Below are 24895 nucleotides of genomic sequence, written 5' to 3'. Positions count from 1 at the left end.
TATTTTCAACCTCGGTTAGTATATATGGTACAAGATTTTTGTTGTCCTCCATAAGGGATAACATGATTCGAAGTTTAGATTAAACTCCGAATCTTGTTATCCATATGGAAGAAAATAGAAATCTTGCGCTGTATATATAAAACGAAGTAGAATACATAATAAATGATATACTAATATTTTAATGAATAATCACTATAATATATTTAAGATATTAGTACTTGGTCTGATAAATACAGCTCAAAATTTCTATTTTCTTCCATATGGGATAAAAAGAGGTTATCCAACGTTACGAAGTAAACGTTATCCGAAGGCACGAGTTTACGAGCAAAAGCTTAGGAGCAAGAGTTTTGAAAAACACTTCTTCTTAAAAGAATAACCTGAACCCGTCGTAATATCTATTTATCCAGTATACAATGGGACTTAGCTACCTCAATTCTTACAAGCAAATTAGATCATTTATCTTTATTTCAACAAAATAAGCATGAATACACCTTCTATAGAACTATTTTGTTCTTGGTACCAATTCAATACTAAGCAAGTCCTAACTAATTTCATACTTTAGTGATAAATTATTTTCAGAACCTTTGGATATAATTGACAACTCTAAGTTGGATGTTATCCCCTTCCTACAAAAGATACTGTGGAAAAACTAATGACATAGAGAAAATTTTATTTTATTTATTTGACTTCTTCATTGATTTCTTAACGTTGGAAATGATTCGGAGTTTGACGTTAAACTCCAAATCCTATCATCCCATATGGAAAAAAAAAGTTTGCACTGTATAGATTAAACAAGACACTTAATAAATAAAAAGCTCCCCAATTACCCTCTTGCCCATGTTGATCCTTTCTAAGCACCGCAGAATGATGATTAAATTATATTTTTACACAACCCTTCTAAGTTGGAATCCAAATCCGATATCCAACCTTGATATCTGATATCGTCATCCTCCCCCTGAGATGAAGGCGGATGAGGACATCGAGACAGATACCGATATCGGATATCAGCACTATAGCAACTGATATTCAATATCCGGATGTCGAAAAAAATGGATACTAAAAGTTTGATCTTTGGTATCCAGTATAGCATACGTCCTGATACCGTAATCCGATACTGGTATTAGGACAAGCGATCCCTAGTTACCAGGTACCGCGAGGGTTAGTCATCAAATATGATAAGTGTGGGGTTCTAGAGGCGTAGATCTGGATGGAAATTTGAAAACGATTCGCAGTGGAAAACTTTAATGAAACCGAACGACATCATAAAAACATTAAATTGAAGAGCCTGTGCACGGATCGCATCCATGATTTCTTGGATCTCAGAGCAAGACGAGTCAAGGTGCTAAAGTGTGTAGCCTCTAGGCGTATCCATGTGGTCCTCGGCACGTCGGATCTCCTCCTCGTTGACGAGCCCCATTCAACCTCTGTCGTCGATGTTACGTCGTCTCGATCGCATCGAGAGTGGAGAGAGAAGTTAGAGGGAGAGGGGAGAAGAAGGGGAATGGCCCTGATTAATTTTAGCCTGGGTGAATTTAGTTCAGGGCCTTCCCCTATTTATACTAAGTGGGTATTTTTTATAAAAACCCCCAAAACTTAAGTTATATTTGTTGACATCCAAAAGACCGTTTGTGTGTGACCCTCTAGGCCCATGTATCAGTCTAGTTAATGACTCCATCAGCCTAATAACCTTTACTGACATTACAAATTAATTAACAATATCATCATATAGATTAATTAATGTCAGATTGATTTAACCCAATCGATAGGTTGAGTCTTCGACACGTGGGGTGCCAAGCTACACCTCGTGCTCTAGAAGATACAAAGGATTGTGTATCGACTCACTCATGGAACCTGTTCGTCATTAGTTCCCCTGCATGTATAATCCCTCATCAACTTGACGCTCCCAGGATGACTTAGGGTATGGTCAACTATCAAACCCTAATGGGTCATCCGAGTTATTAATGATGCATACCAAAATCATCTGAGAACTCTTATTTGATATTTTACTTCCTTGGCTAAGGACTTCATTGCATCATCTTCCTTGAGTTTTCACTTCTTATAGCAAGGGTGGATGATCCCATCTAGACCAATCAATCGTCTTCGTGAACTTCTTGATGCCCCCAAACTAAGGTTGTTTAGAATCCCATGATTAGAGACTCGTTGGCCATAGTCAAAGTTTAATTGTCTGTTCACAAGACATCTTTGGTGTCTCAAATCTAAGGACCACCTACACAATCGTGACGTGAATCGACCTGATTAACAGTTTGGTATAATACCATTCAGGAATTTCTACGGATCAATTCATTGAACTCTTTCCACTAAAGAGTGCACACTAATGGCTACAGGACAGACCATACTCATCATATGAGTGAGGCTAGAACTGTTATTCTATCTGGATACTTCGATGTCCTCCTCGCGTATCCTTCAAATAGGAATGTTTAGAACACATGCTTAAAGACTAATGATCTCCGTATTACGATCTCATCATAATTCACTAAGTCCAATCATGTATTCATGGACTTCATTATAAGCATCACACCTGCACTATAATGAATATGTTCTATTAATGAACATGGAATGATATGTGAAATGTGTGATTGGATTTCCAGTCATATATATTTCAATCTATAGGAATATCGAGTAGAGAAATAGTTTTGTCTTCATTTTCCTAGAATGTCCATATCGCACTTGAAAACATTATCCCATTTTACAGTTAACTATTGATAACATAGAATATACATGACTTTTGGATGTTTTATTTTTAAAATATAATATTTTCATTCGACATATGAAGACCATTTTTTGGAATATTTTGTCTTTTGCATATGGAAAATGAATTATGGAAAAACAGGGAGCATAGATTATGTCGTAGTCAATCTTGAGGGCTCACCCAATGTTGAATGCATCATTGGTTCACTAGAGGAAGCAAGAGCTCAACCTAGACGCATATCACATCGGCGTATTCGACTTCTCCAATAGAGACTACCAAGTAATCCCAAGACTCTAGTGTTAACATTGTCAGCTCAATGTCAAAATTCAAGAACTACAATAATGATGGTGCAAAAGCAATGAATGATGCCACCATAGGCGATAGACAGCCATTTGCCTTGGAGAAAATTTCACTAATTTGGGTATGTACCATGTGCATTCTGGAAGACCTCCTCTACCTGGCTCTAACAGACTCCGTGGTTGAGACCCACATCTCGATTAGTCATTAAAGAGTAGACTCCGTTCGGTGGTGATATAAAATATTTTGAAACCATTGCAGACTTCTCATTGGCGAAGGTTACCTCAGTCAAACATCAAGTCAGCCGCTTCGCCTCTCCACAACTTGCCTTGTTCAACTGAGGACATTGAGGGGGCAAGAGATGGCTCCTCGAGTGAACCATTATATTGCCTCAGTCACTTTTTTTGTTTTGAAAACTCCGTTTCCAATTCAATGTTGACAAAACTCTATTTATACTTTAAGGCTAAAACCATCCTTCACAAAAGTTTAAGCGAATACATGTTTCATAAACTATATTATTTAAATTTACATTAATATTGATGTAGTTTTTTACTATTGATTTAAACCATTACGTTTTTAGTAATACACTTATCCTTGAACATTACTTATTATTCTAAACACTATCGAAATTCTATTTACCAAATAATGGGTTTTTACTGTAAAAGATAACCAAAGTCAAATTCTAATTCAACATTAATAATGACGATTTTTTGTATTTCTAATTTAAACCATTATTTTTTTAGTAATACTTTGACAGTTGTCCATTATTTAGAATTATAAATAATCTCTAAATACTATTTCCCACCTTATAATTCTTTCTGAGAAAGGCTGACTAAAGACAAATTCTAGTTCAATAGTACTATTTATAAAATTATTTATATTATCATACGAAACCAATTATTTTAGGGTGATACTTTTTACATCTCATAATTACATATATTTCAAAACACTATATACATTGTATCTGAAAACTAATATTTTTTCCAGGAAAATATAGCTTAAGTCAAATTCTTATTCAGTTATGTTATAGATGAAAATATTAATATTATTCATTTGAACCATTAATTTTAGACTGAAACTTTTACAGCTGACGATTACTAATATTTATAGTAGCGATCTACATTGTATATGAGAACTAATGATTCTTTCTATGAAAAGGTGTCTAAAGTCAAGCTATAATTCAATATTAATATGGATTAAATTATTTATATTATTGTTATAAATCATTAATTTTAGAGTGATACTTTTATAGAAGATGATTACTTAAATTTCTAAACATTATCTAGATAGTTGTTCAGAATGAATGACTCTTTCCAAGAAAAGATATCTCCAGTCAAAATTTTATTCAATAGTAATATTGACAAAATTATTTATGTGATTGATTTAAGCCATCAATTTTAGAGTGATACTTCTATAGCTGAGGATTACTTTTATTTCTTAAAATTATCGACATAATATCTGATAACTAATGATTTTTTCAAAGAAGAGATAACTAAAGTTAAATTCCAATTCAATAGTCATATCGATGAAATTATTTATATTATTGATTTAAATCATTAATTTTAGAGCGATACTTTTACATCTGACTATCAGTTATATTTCTAAATGCTATCTGCATGGTGTCTGATGACAAACGATTTTTCAGGAAAAGATAGCTAAAGCCCAATAGTAATAATGATAAAACTATTTATGTTATGGATTTAAATCATTAATTTTAGAGTGATACTCTTACAGCCAATGATTACCTATATTTCTAAATGCTATCTACGTAGTATCTGAAAACTAATGATTCTATCAACGAAAAGATAGCTAAAGTCAAAATTTCCCACAGATAATATAGGAATTTGAAACGGAGTCCGTACCGTTTGCGAACAAACAGAAAGGCAAATGCTGAGTTCGACCGATTCATTTGTGGACAAACAGTGTTCATTCGGTGACGAACAATGAATTTCCGATCACTAGCCAATTCCCCCCTCAAAAAATAACCTGGGCGGAAAGGGTACTAAAAACCACCCCTAAAATGATATATGCCTCTTTCCAACGAGGAACCAAGGAACTAGCAGATAGGCCACCAATATAAATAATAACATGGTCCATCAATTCTACTGTTAGGCCATCAATATAAATGATTATATGGCTAATCATTCCTACTATTAGGCCATATGATGGTGTTAGACACAGCAATTGGGGGGAGATCCTCCATCACCGACAAAGTCAGCGCGCTATGCGGTGCGCTGTCTTTCAGGATATCCGGTTCCAGCGTACCCGCGTCAAAAACCAATCGGGCCTGACCGTACCGGCCCGCCTTAAACTGAACCCCCTTCTCTCTCTCTCCAGATCTGGTAAATATAGCTGGGATTTATAGAATGTTCATTTGCCAAAGTTTCCGCCGAGGAGAAGAGAGGATATGCGGGAGAGAATGGCGGCGCTCCTCGCACTCTCGATCCTGATCGTCTCGTTGTGTACTGCGGGGGTGCAATCGGACTCTTCGGATCATCGATATAGCCAGGGAGATCCCGTCCCTCTCTTTGCGAACAAGGTCGGGCCTTTCCACAATCCTAGGTAAGTCTTTCGAACTCAATCGACTGTTCCATGTGTTTGTTTTGATGCCAGATCCGATCTGGATCTTTCCGATCTACTGAAGTTTCAATTTTTTGCGTTTATTTATGCTTAGATTCTCCGATTCTCGAATTCGATTGCGTGGTTGGGTTTTGTTTAGCGGTCGCCGTTTTGTGGAGGCGGACAATTCTTCATCAGATCTGATTTTTAGACGCAGATTTATCGCCTCTGGACAGCGGTTTATTCGTGTTGATGACGCTCCTGGACTTAAGTCGCGCGTCAGATCTGTGGATAGACTTGCAATTTGAGGACAACCGAGAAAAATGGGCGTTTCCTCTGTAGAAATATGAAACTTTGAATAGTTCGGTTAGGGATCTCGTTGACCATCGTGATATGGAGTGATTGAACGGAGAATTATTTAGACGGACAGGTTTAACCGCCTCTGCAACTATTTAAACGTGCGATGTATTAGAAAAACGCGATAGTGCTCGTTTTTGTCGTGATATAGCAAATCATAAAATTATGCGTTCTTGGCGAACGTAGAATCAGATCATTCGGTCCATCAAATAATCTCTTCGCTGGATCTGTGGCAGAAAATGTTATTTTTACTATTTGATTTCGCTTCAACTAAAGTTACCACTTTTGAAATTTTTCTTCTTATCTCACTTTCTACGATGACTACAGTGAAACGTATCGGTATTTCGATCTCCCATTCTGCCCTCCAGGTTTGTATAAACCATCTTTTATTTTTTAATGGGTTTCCCTTGTCTCAATTATTGCAATTTTCGTTAAATTTTACTTCAGAACATATGAATGAGAAAAAGGAAGCCCTCGGGGAAGTTTTGAATGGAGATCGTTTGGTCGATGCTCCATACGAACTAAAATTCCGCACGGACGTGGAGTCCAAAGTTGTCTGCAAGAAGACTCTTTCAAAAGAAGAGGTTGCTCAATTCCGAAGCGCAGTGCTGAAAGACTACTACTTCCAGATGTACTATGATGACCTCCCACTTTGGGGCTTCATTGGGAAGGTCGATAAAGAAGGAAAAGACCCTCGTGAGTATAAATACGGTCTTTACAGGCATGTCGTCTTTGATGTTCTGTACAACAGTGATCGTGTTATTGAAATCACGGTGCGGACGGATCATACTGCACTGGTTGACGTGACCGAAGATGCAGAACTCACTGTTGAATTTACGTATTCTGTGAAGTGGAAAGAGACCTCCACTCCGTTTGAGAAGAGAATGGACAAATACTCCCAGGTTTCGTCTACGCCTCGCCATCTGGAAATCCACTGGTTCTCCATCATCAACTCGTGTGTCACAGTGCTTCTCCTGACGGGGTTTCTCGCTACTATCCTCATGCGGGTGCTCAAGAACGATTTTGTCAAGTGAGAATCCTTTCATTCTCTTTCCTTTTTTACATGATTTTTTAGAAAGTGATTCTAGCCTGCCAAAAGCAGCGCCAAAGTTTTTTTATCTAACTGTGTCATATGTGTGAATTCCCCCTTGGATCTGTTGTTTATTTCCTTTAAATCACATGAGCCCTTCTTCCCACTTAAAGTAGAAATGTACATTTCATTGGATCGGAAGCCATTTGTGAAAAGAAACCATAATCTTTCATTTTTTATTGCTTTATCACATTCAATGGAAGGAGTCGAACAGTTTGCCTCACTGTTAGATTCTCCATATATTTGGAATGCTAGATAGATCATCCAGTATATATTTTATGAAAAATCTCTGTTGTTCAGAAATTTTTTTCCCTCAGAGAATCCGGCAAAATTATCTCTGTCACTTTCAATTCTTTGCTTGGTGGTTATTATTTTTACCCAAAAACGTTTTATTTTGAAGATATGCCCACGATGAGGAGACCGCTGAGGACCAAGAAGAGACTGGTTGGAAGTACATTCACGGCGACGTCTTCCGATTTCCCAGCAACAAGTCACTCTTTGCTGCCTGCATTGGATCTGGCACCCAGCTTTTTGCACTGTATTTATCCTTCTACCTTGTCATTTTGACAGTTTAAATGCCTCAATTATTTCTGGCATTTTTAAAATGCCTATACTGATCGTGTGCATAATCCGTGATTGTGCTTGTTTTTTGCAGCGCCATATTTATCTTCATCCTTGCCCTTGTAGGGGTGTTCTACCCTTACAACCGAGGAGCACTTTTTACCGCTCTGGTTGTTATCTACGCCCTCACCTCTGGAATTGCAGGATACACTGCCACATCTTTCTACTGCCAGCTTGAGGGTGCAAACTGGGTTTGTTTCCATTTCAGAAAACTTGAAGTCTTGGGATCAGGATTAAGGATGGGAGGTTCATGTTTATTCGTCCATGAACACATGGACAGACATGAACATGTATTTTCGACGCAAACACGATCAACAAACCGTTCTCAAACGTGTTTGTTGGTCCAACGTCATGTTAAATGAAAATCCAAAAGGCTTTTGGCAAAAATGCAAAAATGCCGACTCTCTCAAATGCATTAGGAATGGGAAGTTTGTGTTTGTACATTTGTAAACGCAAGAACGACCATTAACACGAACATGAACACGAACAACAATCTTTCCTCCATCCCTAATTGGGGTTGGCACATGGCAGAAAATGACAAATTAGTCATCATCATCATCAAATTTCGTAATCTGAGAAGAATGACGAGGAGATGTCTAGATGATGACGTCATTCATCATCAGATACCTCGGGTTGAATGACGGATGATTGTTCATAATCATGGACGGTGAACCTTACCCGGGATTATAAGTTAGCTAAACATTTTATTTTTTTTTGCAGGTGAGAAATCTGCTACTAACAGGGTGCCTCTTCTGCGGGCCACTTTTCCTCACATTCTGCTTTCTGAATACGGTGGCGATAGTGTATAGCGCGACCGCTGCTCTCCCCTTTGGGACTATTCTAGTGATCCTCCTGATCTGGACCTTGGTGACCTCCCCTCTCCTTGTTCTGGGAGGTATAGCCGGAAAGAACAGCAAGACTGAGTTTCAGGCACCGGTCCGAACCACCAAATACCCAAGAGAGATTCCACAGCTGCCGTGGTACCGAAGCACCGTTCCCCAAATGGCCATGGCCGGGTTCTTGCCCTTCAGCGCCATCTACATTGAGCTTTACTACATATTTGCCAGTATCTGGGGCCACAGAATCTACATCATTTACAGCATCCTCTTCATCGTCTTCATCATCCTCCTCATCGTCACGGCATTCATTACCGTGTCGCTGACCTACTTCCAGCTGGCCGCCGAGGATCACGGGTGGTGGTGGAGGTGGGCTCTCTTGATCTCGTCAGGCCGATGCTGTTTTCATGATCTTTTACGCTTGCTTAACGCTAGTAATTTGTTGTCTCATGCAGGTCATTCCTCTGCGGGGGCTCAACGGGGCTGTTCATTTACGCCTACTGCTTATACTATTATTATGCCCGGTCGGACATGTCAGGGTTCATGCAGACATCTTTCTTCTTTGGGTATATGGCATGTATCTGCTATGGCTTCTTCCTCATGCTCGGCACTGTGGGGTTCCGTGCTGCCCTGCTCTTTGTCCGCCACATATATCATTCGATTAAGTGCGAGTAGAGCAGTGTATCAAGTGAAGGTCTCGGAAGAGATATCGGCTGGGTGGATTATGAAGCTAGAGAGAGAAGCATGAGGATATGGGCTCAGAAGTGTCTATTTTTCTGGATTCTACACAAACTGTAAGAGACAACAGCCTTTTACTTACCTTTTTTCTATTTCTTTTCTTTTTATGGTAATTCCATCTTTCATTACTGCCACCACGATTAGTGTGTTTCAGACATATATCCATGCTTGACCAAGGTTTGACCATGGATGGATAACATATTTATTTTAGAGTGCACTCTAGAACTTTACTCTTAGGAAGGCAGTTATTATTGCATTTGAATCATATTTCTCACAAATAAAAGAATATAGAAGCTACATGCATTGCCTGAGGAATAATTTTGAATGCCAATGTGGTTAATTTAAATAAAAACAGAGTGTTATGCGCTAAATTTAAGCCAGAGCCGCATACGATGGCTTGTTGAACTTAAAGTTGTTTCCTTGTCCACTTCATATCGCGGTTAACTAATACGCCGATGTGTGTATGGGAAATATCATGCTATGAATAGCGCACTTTAAGTTTATCTTTGTTAAAGTCGTTTTAACATTTCAATGTTAGATGAAATATTGTTAAAATATTTAATGGGAGTGTCCATAAAGTTTCAAGGTTCAGTTTTTAAGTTCTCCCCACGGCATCAGCAGCCACAAAGAACAATTTTACCTCCTTCCTTCAAGTATTTCTCATGAACAAGTCATAATTGTTCACTGCAGCAAAGGCCTGGATCTTGGAGACCCGTTTGGACTCCCATGATTTGCCAAATATCTTTTCTAATTGAAAAATATTTGACTGGTTCTTGAAAAAGTTTTGAAAGAATCAAAGGTTCAGTTGTGAAGTTGTAAGACTGTAAAGTTCATAAAATTACAATAGAAGAGAATGTAAAGATTAGTTAGACTCATAACAAGTGTGCATAAAGTTGAAGCGTATGTGCGTATACACCGCAATTCATCATAACAAGTGATTCAATAAACACACAAAAGATATCTTGGTATGTGGGATTTTATTGGCAGCTTTCTATTTTCAAGATACCTTACTCATAATATGTTGCCTGTCTTTAAAAAATATTAAATATATGAAATGTGAGGAATTTGGCCTTATCAGATCATTAGATAGAAAGATTCATACCAATTCGAAAATAACAACCTTTCTCCAAGTGCCGAGGAGATTCTCTTGATTTTTTCTTCAATTTTAAAGGATTACCAGTAAAAGTATGTGACTCAAAATATTAGTGATCTTTTTAAAAAAAAATAGTGACCCAACCTTTATTTTCTAACAAATGTTTCCCTCATTTTTCACCTGTGATCTCCTCCCATTTTTTAAAATATTTACATAAAACTCTATACTTCATGATTATATTCAACCCTTGCTCCATAATCAACTCAAAAAAACACTCTTTAGACTACCCTCCCCCATTTTTTCTAACAAACCCAACATAGATGTGATATGTGAACAAATTCCAAACCACAGATTTTATGAAACCAATACTATCTATTTTTTTTCTTAAAGCAGCTATTCAAGTCATCACTAAAGTTTGCCCCGTTCTACGTCCTGATTTTTTGAGTTTCGTCTAAATTGTCCTGTCCAGGGTTCGTCCCGTCCCATTTTTTTCCGTCCATGTCCCGTCAGCATCACTCCACTCAGAAATTGACACGTGGCTCAGCACGTCCGTCGGGCAACTGGACCTGACAGGTGCATACGGGACGGTTATAACCGTGTCCCGTCCAAGGCCCCACAGGACGAAATAACCGTCCCGTCCCCCGTCCGAGGCCCCAGACGGGACGGTTATTTCGTTCATGGACAGAGAAATCGTTCCCGCCCGGACGGGACGATGTTTTCGTCCACGGATGAAATAACCGTCCCGTCCGCGTCCCTGCACTTTATAACTACTCATCAGTATAACTAGTAGCAGAACTTAATATAAGAACATAAATGTCTTCCTCTTAATTAAACAATAACTTTATCAAGAGACTTTGGTTAATATTCCATATATTGAACAAATCCCATCGTCCTGTTCCTCTGGCCAGAGTTCTACAACCAGAAGCTCAGATCTCCAATGGCGAAGCCCTGCGGGGGGCTGATCTCGCCATCTCCCAAGGTTCTTACTCTTCTTCTAACCCTCGCATTCCTCCCCCTCCTCGTAGTCTTCTCCCGGACGGCCACATCTCCGAACCCTAATCAACCAATTCCTCAACTCGACCTCGATCTCGACGCTTCTTCCTCTTCCTCTGGCATTCGAATCCGACCGGGCAATCGAAGTTACAAAGAGTACATCGCCCGGCAGCTGAACAAGACGCTCGATCCGCGCCTGAGAAGCCTCTGGACGACGCGCGATTGGGATCGCAAGGTCACCGTTTTCGCCTCTTTCTTCAAGCGGCTTCAATCGGAAACCCTACTGAACAACTCCTCCAGAGCTCTCTGCGTCGGCGCTAGAACTGGCCAAGAGGTGGCCGCGCTACGCCGCGTTGGCGTGGCGGACTCGATCGGGATCGATCTGGTGGCGGCTCCGCCGTTGGTGATCGCCGGCGACTTCCACCGGCAGCCGTTCCCCGATCGGAGCTTCGATTTCGAATTTTCCAACGTTTTCGACCACGCCTTGATGCCCGATCGATTCGTGGGGGAGATCGAACGGACGCTGCGTCCGAATGGGGTTTGCGTTCTTCACGTCGCGCTTCGCCGGCGCGGGGATCGTTACTCTGCGAATGATCTTCTCTCCTTGGACGCGTTGCTGGCGCTCTTCCGCCAGTCCGAGCTCGTGCACACTCGCAAGGTTGATGGGTTCGGCCTTGATACTGAGATCGTCATGCGCAAGAGGAAGGTGATGCCTGTGTAGCCCAATCCAGGCAAGCGATCTTGCCGATTCTTTGTTTTTTTTTCTTGAATTTTTCTTCGATCTTGAGTTGGGAATCGTTCTTCTTCGATGTATAATCTTTGCAAAGTAATTTCCAACAATCTTCATGACATAAAGATTTGATGGTGCGAAGGTAATCAATTTCGGAGAGCGGTGGATTGGTTGAATTTCTTGAATTTTTTGAAGTTTCTTCGATCTTGAGTTGGGAATCGTTCTTCTTTGATGTATAATCTTAGCAAAGTGATTTCCAACAATCTTCGTGATATCAAGTTTTTGATCGCCCGAAGGTAAACAACTTCAGAGAGCGGCAGATTGTTTGAATTTCTTGAATTTTTTGTAGTTTTATCGATCTTGAGTTGGGAATCATCTTTTTTGACGTCTGCTCTTAGGAAGGTAATTTCGAAAAATCAATATGAACTCAACATTTTGATCGCGCGAAGGTAATCAATTTCGGAAAGCGGTGGATTGTTTGAATTTCTTATATTTTTTGAAGTTTCTTTCGATCTTGAGTTGGGAATCATTCTTCTTTGATGTATAATCTTAGCAAAGTAATTACCAACAATCTTCATGATATCAAGATTTTGATTGCGCGAAGGTAAACAACTTCAGAGAGCGGTGGATTGTTTGAATTTCTTGAATTTTTTGAAGTTTCATCGATCTTGAGTTGGGAATCGTTCTTCTTCGATGTATAATCTTAGCAAAGTAATTTCCAACAATCTTCATGAAATCAAGATTTTGATCGCTTGAAGGTAAACAACTTCAGAGAGCGGTGGATTGTTTGAATTTCTTGAAGTTTCATCAATCTTGAGCTGGGAATCATCTTCTTTGACGTATAAATTTACAAAAATCCGCATGAACTCTAGATTACAATCTCTCGAAGCTAAACAAAGTCGGAGTTCAACTTCGGAGAGTGGTGGATTATTTGACTTACGGAATGTTGGATATGCTTCAGTGATCTTGAATTTTCATCTTCTTTTTCCTCCGCGGATTTCTTGAATTTTCATCAATCTTGAGTTGGGAATCACCTTCTTTGACGTATAATCTGAGCAAAATAATTTACAAAAATTTGCATGAACTCAAGAATTCAACTCCAGAGAGCAGTGGATTGGCGTAAGGGATATTGGATCTGCTTCAATCCTCTGTTGTCAACTGATAATTGCGAAATCTACTCTAGATGGATTAGATACAGATGGTTGCATTGATTACAAGTTTTGTTGAGATCTTGTGGGTGAATTGAAAGCAAAATTTTTCTGAGTGTATTTCGTTTTACGATGGACTAGTTTGGATTATTTTTCGCTGCAGTGATCACATTCATTATCACAGATCTCGCAATTGAAGAATAATTGTCTGAAATCTTCATAGATGTTACATTTTATGGGTATGACTTTGAAAAAGAGAGGAATGTTTTAAACATGCGCCTTCTTAAATTAACGTCTCCTAAAAATTAATGGAAACATATAGCTTTTCAAATTTAGAAACCACGAGAATCCTTTTTTTTTAAATTTCCAATTATCTCTCTCCCGTCCTCTCAAAGGGATATACTGCATGAATCTTATCACAATGAAAACTTAAAACTAAATCTCATAGAATTCATAAATGTGAAATCAAAGTAATCTTGATATGGCACAGTGCATGGCTGATCAATTAAAAACCTCAAAACTATCTTTACAGACGATGAAGATGTGTTTACTATTAGTCATACATCATTACTACGATAGAAAAATATTGCACTTGTCAACTATTTGAATATTATGAATTCTCTTTTTATATGTCAACTAGTTTGATCTTAAGTGTGTGAAACATGAGTGTGCCTTGAGATGCAAATAAAATGGTTAAAAATAAATCGAAACTGTGACTAAACCAATAAATATGGCTTAGGTAGGTTAAACAAGAGATGTACAACCAGACAAAGTGGACCTACCTGATAGAGTAACAATTACTAGAGCGATGTCTAAGGAATCATACATGTTGGTCATATTTGAAATTGATTTTAGTCCAAGGACTTGAACTTGGTCACCACCTTATTATCCCTTGGTCTGATAGAAATCTCTTCCTCCCATAATTGATACATTGATTCAAAAAAGATATATACTTATTGTTGGGTTCTAGAGGCCTAGATCTCGATGAACGGAACAAAACAATGCGCAGTGGAAGACTTTTGCAAATCGAATGGCATCGACAAAAGCATTAAACAAAGTACCTTTCCACGGATCGCATACGTGATTTCTTGGATCCCGGAGTGAGACGAGTCGAGCTGCTCATGTGTGCAGCCTCTAGACGTATCCACGCGATCCTCGGCACGCCGGATCTCCTCCTCGTTAACGAACCCCATTCTTTATCCGTCAGCGTCATTACGTCGTTCCGATCACATCGGGCATGGAGAGGAGTGTGGGGAGAGTGGAGAAGAAGGGGAAAGGCCCCTGAAAAATTCTGGCCTTGGTGAATTTCGTTCAAGGCCTTTCCCTATTTATACTAAGTGGGTATTTTTCATAAAAACCACCAAAACTTAAGTATATCTTTCAACCTCCAAAAGACTATTTGCGTGTGACCCTCTAGGCCTATGTATCAGTCTAGTTAACGACTCCAGCGGCCCAATAACCTTTATTGGCCTTCCAAATTAATTAACTATATCATCATATAGATTAATTTAACGACGGATCGATTTAACCCAATCGATAGGTCGAGACTCCGACACGTGGGGTGCCAAGCTACACCTCGTGCTCTAGAAGGTACAAAGGAGTGTGTATCGACTCACTCATGGAACCTGTTCGTCATCAGTTACCGCGTATGTATAATCCCTCATCCACTTGACGCTCCTTGGACGACGTAAGGTATGGTCAACTGTCAAACACTAATCGATCATCCGAGTTAGTACTGATGCATTCGGAAATCATCGGAGAACTCTTCTCCGATATTTCACTGCCTTGGCCAAGGACTTTGTTGCATTGTCTTCCTTGAGCTGTCACCTCGTATACCAAGGGTGGACGATCCCATCTTGACCACTCAATCATCTTCGTGAACTTCTTGATGTACTTGAACTAAGACCGTTTAGAATCCCATGATTAGAGACTTGTTGGCCATAGCCAAAGTACAATTGTCCGTCCACAAGACGTCTTTGGTGTCTCAGGTTGAAGGACCACTTACACAACCGTGACGTGAATCAACCTGATTGACAGTTCGGTATAATACCATTTAGAGATTCGTACAGATCAATTCAGTGAACTCTTTCCACTAAAGAGTACCCACGATCTATCCTTAGTGTCGCCACACTAATGGCTACCGAACCGGCCATACTCATCATATGAGTGAGGCTAGATAATGTTATTCTATTCAGATACTTTGATGTCCTTCTCGCATATCCTTTGAATAGGAATGTTTAGAACACATGCTTAAAGACTAGTGATCTCTGTATTACGATCTCATCATAATTCACTAAGTCCGATCATGTATTCATGGACTTCATTATACGTATCACACGTGCACTATAATGAATATGTTCTATTAACGAACATAGAACGAGATCTGGAATGTGTGATTGCCTTGCCGGACACATATATTTTCATCACTTATACCTTTGTAATAGATACATATTTTCCTAATTTATTTAGCACTCTGAATGTAAGAAAAAGTTGAATCTAATATTTGGGATGGGAATTTATTTTGGATTTTACTTATTTTTGGATATTTCCTAGAGTTAATTTAATTTGAAAAAGTATAACATGGATATTAAAGTTTTTTATAATTGCTTAACAATATTATATGTGCCTTTTCAACTGTAGACAATGATGGCACGAGGACTTGGGTTCGTGGACCAGGGGGATCTTCAAGATTCATGGATACCCTTTATTTATCTCCGATTGATAAAAGATGTGGGATTTTCACCAAAGCCCACGTGTTCAATGGCAGAAAAGTGGGAAAATTGGATTTTACAAGGGGAAATAACATAATCTTTTAATGACATTTTAGAGATATCAATGAGGGGTAGAGTGTAGGATTTTTGGAGAGAGTATGATTGAGAAAAAGTGGTAGAAATGCGCATAGAGAGAAAGATAGAGAAAGTGATCACAATTGAAGGATAAGGGGAGGAAATAAATGGGGTGATAGAAAAAACACCCATGGTTTCAAAATTTCTGATGATCATCTCTTGAGCTACCAATGGCTCTCCCCAAACTTGGATCTTTATATTTTTCTGCACTATCTGGCTCTTCAAAACATCTATACCAACTAGGTTGGTCTGAAGATTTTAGATTATGTGTTTTTTATGAATTTCAAAAGTTAAGAAAAGATAACAAAATGATAAGGGCATTTTGTTATGATGAGAGTTACAAGGGCATTTTGGTAAAATGAAAAATGCCCTTGAACGAGAGCAAAGAAAAGAGATAAAATAAAAAGGATGACAGACGAATGGAAGGGTAGTGGGGTATTTTGAAAAAATTTCAGATTGAACAAGAGCAAGAAGAGTCAAGAAGTTGAGAAGGTGTTTTGTGAAGAAAGCGTGGATCAAGGCAAGGAAAAGCAAGAAAAGTCTGGCTGCAGTGTGACTCCAAAGTTCAGGAAATTCGAGCTTGAAATCAGGCTTGTGATCTGTTTTCTCTTCTTTCATTGTTTTTGAAATCGTTCTATCGCAGATCTTTTTCAAGAATTGCGATTTCATATCGACATTTTAAAATCGTTTTTCAAGAAACGTGATTTCATATCGACATTTTAAAATCATTTTTCAAGAAACGTGATTTCATATCGACATTTTAAAATCGTTGTTCAAGAAACGTGATTTCATATCGACATTTTAAAATTGTTTTTTCAAGAAACGTGATTGCAGATCGGCATTTTAAAATCGCTCTTCAAGAAATGTGATTGCAGATCGGTATTTTTAAAATCGTTTTTCAAGAATTGCAATTTCAGATCGACATAGTTTTTAAAATCATTTTTTTTAAAACGAAATTGCAGATTGACATTTTAAAACTGTTTTTCAAGAAACGTGATTGCAGATCAAAATTCTATAAATCCTTTTTCAAGAATCATTAATTTCAGATCGACAATTTTGATTTTGTTTCTATTACAAATTGAATCTTAAATTCATAATTGTTGATTCACGGTTTATAAATTCCTGCAACTCAAATTGAAAGTTAAAATCGTAACTGTTGAATTCTGAGTTTAAATTCTCTGAATTGTGAATCGAATCCTACTGTCATAACTGTTGAACTTTTATTTTAAAATCTCTGAATTGTGAATCGAATCCTACTGTCATAACTGTTGAATTTTTATTTTATAAACTCTGAATTGTAAATCGAATCCTACAGTCATAACGGTTGAATTTTCATTTTAAAATCTCTGAATTGTGAATCGAATCCTACAGTCATAACTGTTGAATTTTCATTTGAAAATCTCTGGATTTCGAATTGAATTCTAAAATAACTGTTGATTCTACAGATCTGAACATTCCCATATCTGAAATCAAAACTTAAAATCGTTACTGTTAAATTCACATTTTCAACTCTCTGAAATTTGAACTGAGTATTAAAATTCTTGACTGTTGAATCTACGTTTTACAATTCCTATATTTCATATTGAATTTTAAGATCGTGACTGTTGAACATTTCAATTATTGTGACTCTCATAATCCTAGCCTTGAAAATTTGATGGTCTTAAAGTAAATCCAAAATTTGGGTTACCTTAATCCGAATTTAGTGATTACATTTCTGGTGCAAGATTGAAATTCTAAAAAAAAAATATTTTTTTTGGCATTTGTGATTGCGGAGTGTTGAACACCATAAAAAAAAAATTGATATTCAAATAGATCTCTGAGGTTACCAGATTTGATATTGCTTTCATGAATCTATGCACGAAAAGCAGAAACTGTGACTGAGAATTACATAATAAGGAGCAAAGTATATTCTTACATAAGTGAAAACTGTTTGTTGAGATTGGAATATTTTAGCTAACTTTTCAGGAAAGCTGAAGACATTTTATTTTAATAATTTCACAAGTTCTTTCAGCACCTGTGAGACTAGAAATACTACCTTGAGTAAAGGCAATTTTTGGAAGCTGAGAAGGACTTGAGTGGTCGAGTGGAGAAGAAGTGAAAGCAAGGATTCCGTCAAAAGGCTAAGAGGGCTCAAGGTTATTCTTTTTTTTCAATTTCTAGATAGGAGGTATCCGTGTATCACTATTACCAGGCTGTTTTAGCTTGGGGGGCTATAAACTTGGTTAGGGACATATTATAACTCCGGTTGGATACCCCGGGACAGGAGTAAGGGATTAGCCCTTACCTGTATAAAAATTCTGGGTGTCCACCTCTTCCCTCTATATAATTAGATAATAAGTATAGATATTAGGAAAAATAATAATATAATAAGTAAAATAAAAATAGGGATTGGTCTAATTCACCCCCCTCTTAGACCATTCGTAGGATATTAATCCAACATGGTCAACCTGGATTCTATAGACCATCTTTGTCTATCCATTACTAGAGATCCAGTACTAGTGAATGTCCATAATTAGGGAAAGAGAGATAGGGAAAGAGAATATTTATACAGGGGCATAATGATTAAAGTGCAATCTTATCATTTTCCTTTATGATAGAGGAAATAAATGGGGAGATAGGGAAAGATAATATATGCCATTTCTATATCTTTTGTGATTGATTGAGGGCGCCATAACTTGAATTTCTTGCTCCTCTTCAAGGCAGAAGCTAGAGAGATTATTGAAAGGATACATGATGTGGTCCATACCCTAAAGGCTCTTTTGAAACCCTGAACCAAAATGCTCTAATATGACCCAATGGCCCAAATAAATAAATTTAAAATATCATGGAATGCTTCAGTCCATCGATATCATCCCATTTAATTCATGTAATTGTTTGCACACGTAGAACTTGAAAGTATTCTTTGGGAATAAAACCTGTTGACATCCAAGTCTAGAAGGGATAGTTGAAAATCGTGGTTTACTTAAAATAATATTGATACACAATCTTCAAAGAATCCAGTTAATAACATGATAAAATCAATTTTTTTGTGTTTGAGTAGATATACATGCATGAAACTATGGGTATATTAATCATATCATTGCAGTGGGCATTCAAGCCTATGAAGATTGGATGAAAATGATATTTTTAGTCGAGCCGAAGACCAATTCTAAGAGAATGAGTATTCTTATAAGTAGTACTGATTCAAGATCTAGCATCAGATGACTAAGTCCAGAAGATGGGAGGGCAAGATCTACGACACAAGTTGAATTATTCCTGGCTACTCATTTAAGTTTTCTACCTCTGTGAAACCATGATAGGTATTAAACTCTGTCCCCCCATATCAGTATCTTCCACCTAATTCCGGATCATCATTTATGTATAAGATGTTGAGTTCGATGCCTTGGTTCGTCCATGGAAAACACGTTTCAATGGATGTGGAAGTGTGTCGATCGATTCATAATAAATCTTTAAATCAAACATCAAATGTACCTTTTGGGGAACTCATTCCACCTTTGTTTTTGCCACTCCGAGATCATTCTGTAGCCGTTCACTCGTCCAGCCTCTAGAAGTATCCACGTCATCACTTGGCGCTTGGATCTCCACATCTTCTTCTTCAACTCTTCTTGAAAATCTAGAAGATCTTCTGATGGGGGACCATCCAGACGATGCCCGGACGGGACGAGTCCAGCCACACTGGGCTGCTCGTGCCGACGCTCGCCATCCGGGATTCAAGTACCCCGCGTAAGTATCTTCTCATTTCGCGCTTTATTTTGTTTGTTTGGTTGTATTTTCGTTCATGGACCTTTATGGACTGGGCCGGTGTTTGGGCCCTGTCCATGATATTTTTCCTTTCTTTCTTCTCTCTTGTAACCGTTGAATAGAGGACGAACCATGTCTCGCGACGGTTCCTCCTCTAAACGACATCACTTGGCACCTACCCTCACTATATAAGGGGATAACATGCCTCAGTGGAAAAAGGCTTTTGTTGAATTGAATTTGTGTTTCTTCCTATCCTAGTGTTAGAGAGTTTTAGATAGAAATTCGAGAGAGTAAAAGGGAATGTGGTTGTTCCCGCCCTCACGCCGAGATCGCTCCGTGAGTCACCACCACACGTCCTCACGTCGAGATCACTCCGTGAGCCGTCATCCCACGTCTCCGTCGAGATCACTCCTGAACGTTTTCTTGAAGAATCATGATCTACAGCACTTGGGCGCTTATGGCGATGTCTCTTCCTCGTCGAGAACACTCTGAGGACGTGTTGTCGTCATTCGCCGTCCTCAACCATTCCCCGCCGGGAATCAGCCATCGTATCCAAGAACCTCCAAGATTCAAGTTCCTGCCATCCTTCTCTTGGAGTTCTTGAACATTTACATTTCAAGAACCCAAGGTTCTTGCTCTGCCGCCTCCACCGACAACGCCGACGCCTGCGGCCCGCTGCTCTGCCACCGCTCCACCGGCATGGTCTGGTCACCATCTCACCGCTGCCCTCCCCCTGCGCGCTGGTTCCCATCGCACGCTCGGCTCATCACCTCGAAAATGACCGTCACCAGCGCGCTGTGTCCTGTCACACGCTCCTCGACACGCGCCACAGCCGAGCGCCAGCTCTCTACCGTGTGCCCAGCCTCGCACGCATGTGCGCGCCAGCCTCGCACGCGCGCACTGCGCGCCGCATGCCACGCACTCGATCGCACGCGTCCGCGCACCCAGACCACGTCCCCGCACGCGCGTCCTGTGCGCCCGCGGCCCGCATGACCCAGACCCGCGCGCACTGCACGCGACCGCGCGCTCGGCCTCGGGCACCCCTACGCCCGCGGTTCCCCTCTGTCAGCGCGTCGGCCTGCCATGCCTACGCGAAGCCTTCCACAGTCCAAGCCCCTCGGCCATTCTCAATGCACGCCAGTTCATCGTCACTAGGGTTCGCTGTCTTTGTTGCCTCGTTGACGTCTGTGACTTCACCGTCGAGACATCTTGCCATGGACACCGCCCATCAGGAATCTTCTTGTCTTCCCCCCCCATTTCAGTTCAGAATTATTACTTCAAGTGCCGTATTTCCTATCAATTCCTCTACATAGGACGCCGACGATAACTGCTATAGGATAGCCACTTGTTGAGCGATAGGATTTCTTTGTGGTGGACGATTACTCGCTAATTCTTAGACGTGGGACAATCCAAGGCTGTCAGACGCCCCTTCCACCGTAGTCGTCTTCAATAGTCTCAAGGGTCATTGGGAGTGATCAATATCTCCATCATTGAAGTTTATTGACCGTTCACCCTAGTCGTAGACGTCCTATATTGCTCGTCAGGGTTTTTCTCCTTGCATCCATTCCTGAAATCAATTCATTGCTATACTGTGTTGTAATACGAACCGTCGATCTCGGTGGAGCCGTATTACATCATCTTCTCACCATGAATACACTCTCCTTGGATGAGTGGAGGAGTGGAGAAAGGGAGGGGCTCTCAAATTTGAGTTGGATGAGTGCTTAAAATGAGATCTCTGTCCCTCTTTATATCTCACTTAAAGTTTTTCTCAAAACCCTTAAAGTAAAATATATCCACCAATGCCCTTATGACCTTATGCATGTGACCCTATAGGCCCATGTATCATTTTAGTTAATAACTTTAGTGACCTAATAAAAATTATTGACCAACCTTATTAATTAACTATATCAACATTAGATTAATTAAATAAGGATTGATTTAACGCAATCGATAGGTTAAGTTTCCAGCCTGTGGGGTGCTAGGCTACACCTCGTGCTCTAGAAGATTCTGAGTAGTGTTGAACTCTCTCATGGAACCTTTACCATCCTCGGTTACTGTGTATGTATACTCCATCATCCACGCAAGACTCTCAAATGACTTAGGGTATGGTTTATCTTCAAACCCTAATCCGTCATTCAATTAGTACTGATGCGTAACGGGGATCATTGAAGAATGCCTTCTCCAACATCCTCACTACCCTGGCCAGGGATTTTTTTGCATCATATTCCTTGAGTTGATCTCCTCTTATACCGCGGGCAGATGATCTTGTCTTGACCACTCAATCATCTATGTAAGCTTCTCACTATATGTGAGCTACGACTTGTTTGAATCCCATGATTGTAGGCTCGTAAGTCGTAGTCAAAATATAGTCATCCAATCACGAGATGTCCTTGGTGTCTTAGGTCAGTGGATCACTTCTACAACCATGACATGAATCAACCTGATTGACGTTTAGGTATAATACCATTTAGGGATTCGTACGGATCAATTCAATTAACTCTTTCTCCTAAGAGTGCCCACTATATGTCCTTAGTGTCGTCACACTAATAGCCACAAGATCAGCTATACTTATCATATAAGCAAGATCAGCTAGTGTTATTTTATCCAGATAATTCGATGTCTATCTCGACTATCCATCAAATAGGAATATTTAGAATACATGTGTAAGGACTAATGATCACTGTATTATGACCTCATCATAATTCACTATGTCATTGCAAGTAATCATGGACTTCATTATAAACATCACACCGGAACAATAATGAACGTAAATATTTTATTAAATGAACTTAAATAAACATTGTAGTGTGGTTGGCTTGACGGCCACATACTATCCATCATAAGATGTAGAGATTCTTAGTTGGCAGCCTAATACAAGAAAAACATTTGGATGAATTTTTTTCTAGAGATTGTTAGAATGAGTCAACAAAAAACAACATTGGACTCAGATTGATAACGTAGAATTAAGCCTTTCATCTTTTATAATTATTCAATGTTGTATCATCTTTTCTTCTAGGTTGTAATCTAGGAAGATATTAAATATCAAGAAATATCAACTACAACCAACCACATGTCAAAAACTTCTCTTCTAACAAAAGTTTTTGTATTGTTGCCAACTTATCACTTGTATCCATTGAAACATGAGAGAAAGATTTATATATACCAATAAGCTTAGAGTGTAAGATTAGGAGAGATAGGTTGGAGAATAGGGGTTAGATAATTTATAATGGTTTATTTAATTAGAAAGAGAGGGGTGAAAATATTTAATAAATTTTAGATTTTAAGATTTATGTAGATATAAATATTTAATAGATATTTTAAATATTTTTTCAGAATATAAAATTTGGATAAAATAGGTTGAAATTGTTGGCGCCCATAAAGTGTTTGTGAAAATTTTTCAACGAGGCTGATGCATTAAAATATGATAAAATAGAATTCGGTAAGATATTCTAGCTCAATCCACTATATGAGTATGATCAATTAGTGTAAATCTAGCATATGGATACCAACATATTACCTAAATCACCCTGATTCAGGAAGGCAGAGACTAGGGGTGCCGATAGCCACCCATTGCATTCATGTGTGTTTTTGCCTGCCTTCCTTGTTGGCATGAATCCACGATAATCCAAAACTCCAATGGTGTCGTCTTGAACTTCCCAAGCTTATTGAGGATTTTCATTGCCCCTAAATGCCAAGGAAACCTCAAGATGGGTTTCCCATTACCGTCAAAGGTGTCCATTAGAAGATGAGGAATCAAAGGTGCTTGAGCCCATTTTAAGGACCAGGGAGGGTCTCAGGTGGCCTTAGGATGGTGTGTTCCAGCCATGGGGTTCTCTAGGAGCTGTCAGATGGCTTCTAGAGGTCCCTCATGGCCGGAAACCCCCCGTTAGTTGATAGTGTGATGGACCGATCTGCCCTTGGCTGTCCAATCTTCATAGTAACTTGTCCAATGGTTGCGATTAAATCACAGTCGTGGACCCTTTTTTAATCCAGCGTGCCCATATTTTCCATGTCACCATCCTCATCAGCTTATTGTGTCAAAGCCCGTCTGTGTGATTTGTCTAGAGAGGGGTCCCGCCATCCTTATCAGCGATCACGACCAATTAGAAGCCTAAAAGAAAGAAAGAAAAATTAGTAGAACAAAGAATATCTCATTGTCAGATCTTCTTCAAAAAGATCAAAAGGCCGAGATTACATAGTCTAACTTAAAATTGGCCTGATACGACATAGGCTTTTGGCTAAATATGCATGAAGCCTGATCATCTCTTCTTCTAATCTTCTTAAAATTGCAGCTTGTTGGGAAAATATCTATCTCATCACATGCTGGGCAGACCCAATGAAGAGCTGAAATAAATGATGAGATACAATCCCATGTCAAAAAATTCTGATAACAAAATTCATGAATACGTGTGATGACCTAGTGAATTGTGATGAATGGATAATAGAGATGGACATTAAAATGTGTGGATAGAATAGCACTATATGACCCTACTTACATGATGAGTATGGAGGATCATGTGGATGTTAGTGTGGATACACTATGGACAGATGGTGGGGAGTCTTTTGAGGTAGCCAAATTTATCATTGGGAAGCCTTGAATTGTACCTAAACACCAATCAGGTTGATTCATATCACAGTTGTGTCACTGATCTGTTTACTTGAGACACTTAGGATATCTCATGGATGGATGACTACGTTTTGATTACACCTTACAAGTCTTTAACCATAGGATTAAAGTAAGTCTTAGCTTCGGTATAATAACAAGTAGTTAGAGGTGGTAGAGTGATCAAGATTGGATTATACGTCCTTGGTATAAGAGGAGATTAACTTAAAAAATAATATGCAGCTAAATCCTTGGCCAAGGTAGTAAGGATATTAGAGAAGGTGTTCTTCAATCATCTATATAACACATCAGTACTAATTGAATCGAGAATTTGGGTTTGAAGATTAACCATACCCAAGGTCATTCGAGAGTCTCATACATCAGATGGATTACACAGATATGGTACCGTTACGATAAATATTGTTGGCAAAGTTTGGGGCTTCAATGAAAAATATCCAGACTTGATTGTGCAGCAGACTACCAACTTGAAAACAGATGTCAAAACTAAGAACATAGAAAAACTAAAAAAAAAC

At 39.0% G+C, this 24895-nt stretch overlaps 2 protein-coding genes across 2 annotated transcripts; both read left to right on the top strand.

The window, feature by feature from the left end:
- The first annotated feature begins 5365 nt into the window (after window positions 1-5365).
- On the top strand, window positions 5366-9345 carry LOC144713993 (Endomembrane protein 70 protein family). Its single transcript, XM_078588726.1, has 7 exons — window positions 5366-5569; window positions 6251-6291; window positions 6371-6953; window positions 7414-7551; window positions 7669-7825; window positions 8355-8839; window positions 8926-9345. The coding sequence occupies exons 1-7, from the start codon at window positions 5415-5417 to the stop codon at window positions 9143-9145; spliced, it is 1779 nt and encodes a 592-aa protein (XP_078444852.1). The 5' UTR covers window positions 5366-5414; the 3' UTR covers window positions 9146-9345.
- Window positions 9346-9476: 131 nt separating this feature from the next.
- Window positions 9477-12149, top strand: LOC144713994 (uncharacterized). The gene has a single exon (XM_078588727.1). It carries the CDS (start codon window positions 11239-11241, stop codon window positions 12013-12015), a length of 777 nt encoding a protein of 258 aa, XP_078444853.1. The 5' UTR covers window positions 9477-11238; the 3' UTR covers window positions 12016-12149.
- Window positions 12150-24895: the final 12746 nt, after the last annotated feature.

This window comes from Wolffia australiana, chromosome 16 (genome assembly GCF_029677425.1).
Source record: "Wolffia australiana isolate 7733 chromosome 16, ASM2967742v1".
NCBI classification, from domain to species: domain Eukaryota; kingdom Viridiplantae; phylum Streptophyta; class Magnoliopsida; order Alismatales; family Araceae; genus Wolffia; species Wolffia australiana.
Note: the sequence above shows the minus strand (reverse complement) of the source record. Positions and strands in the feature narration are given on the sequence as shown.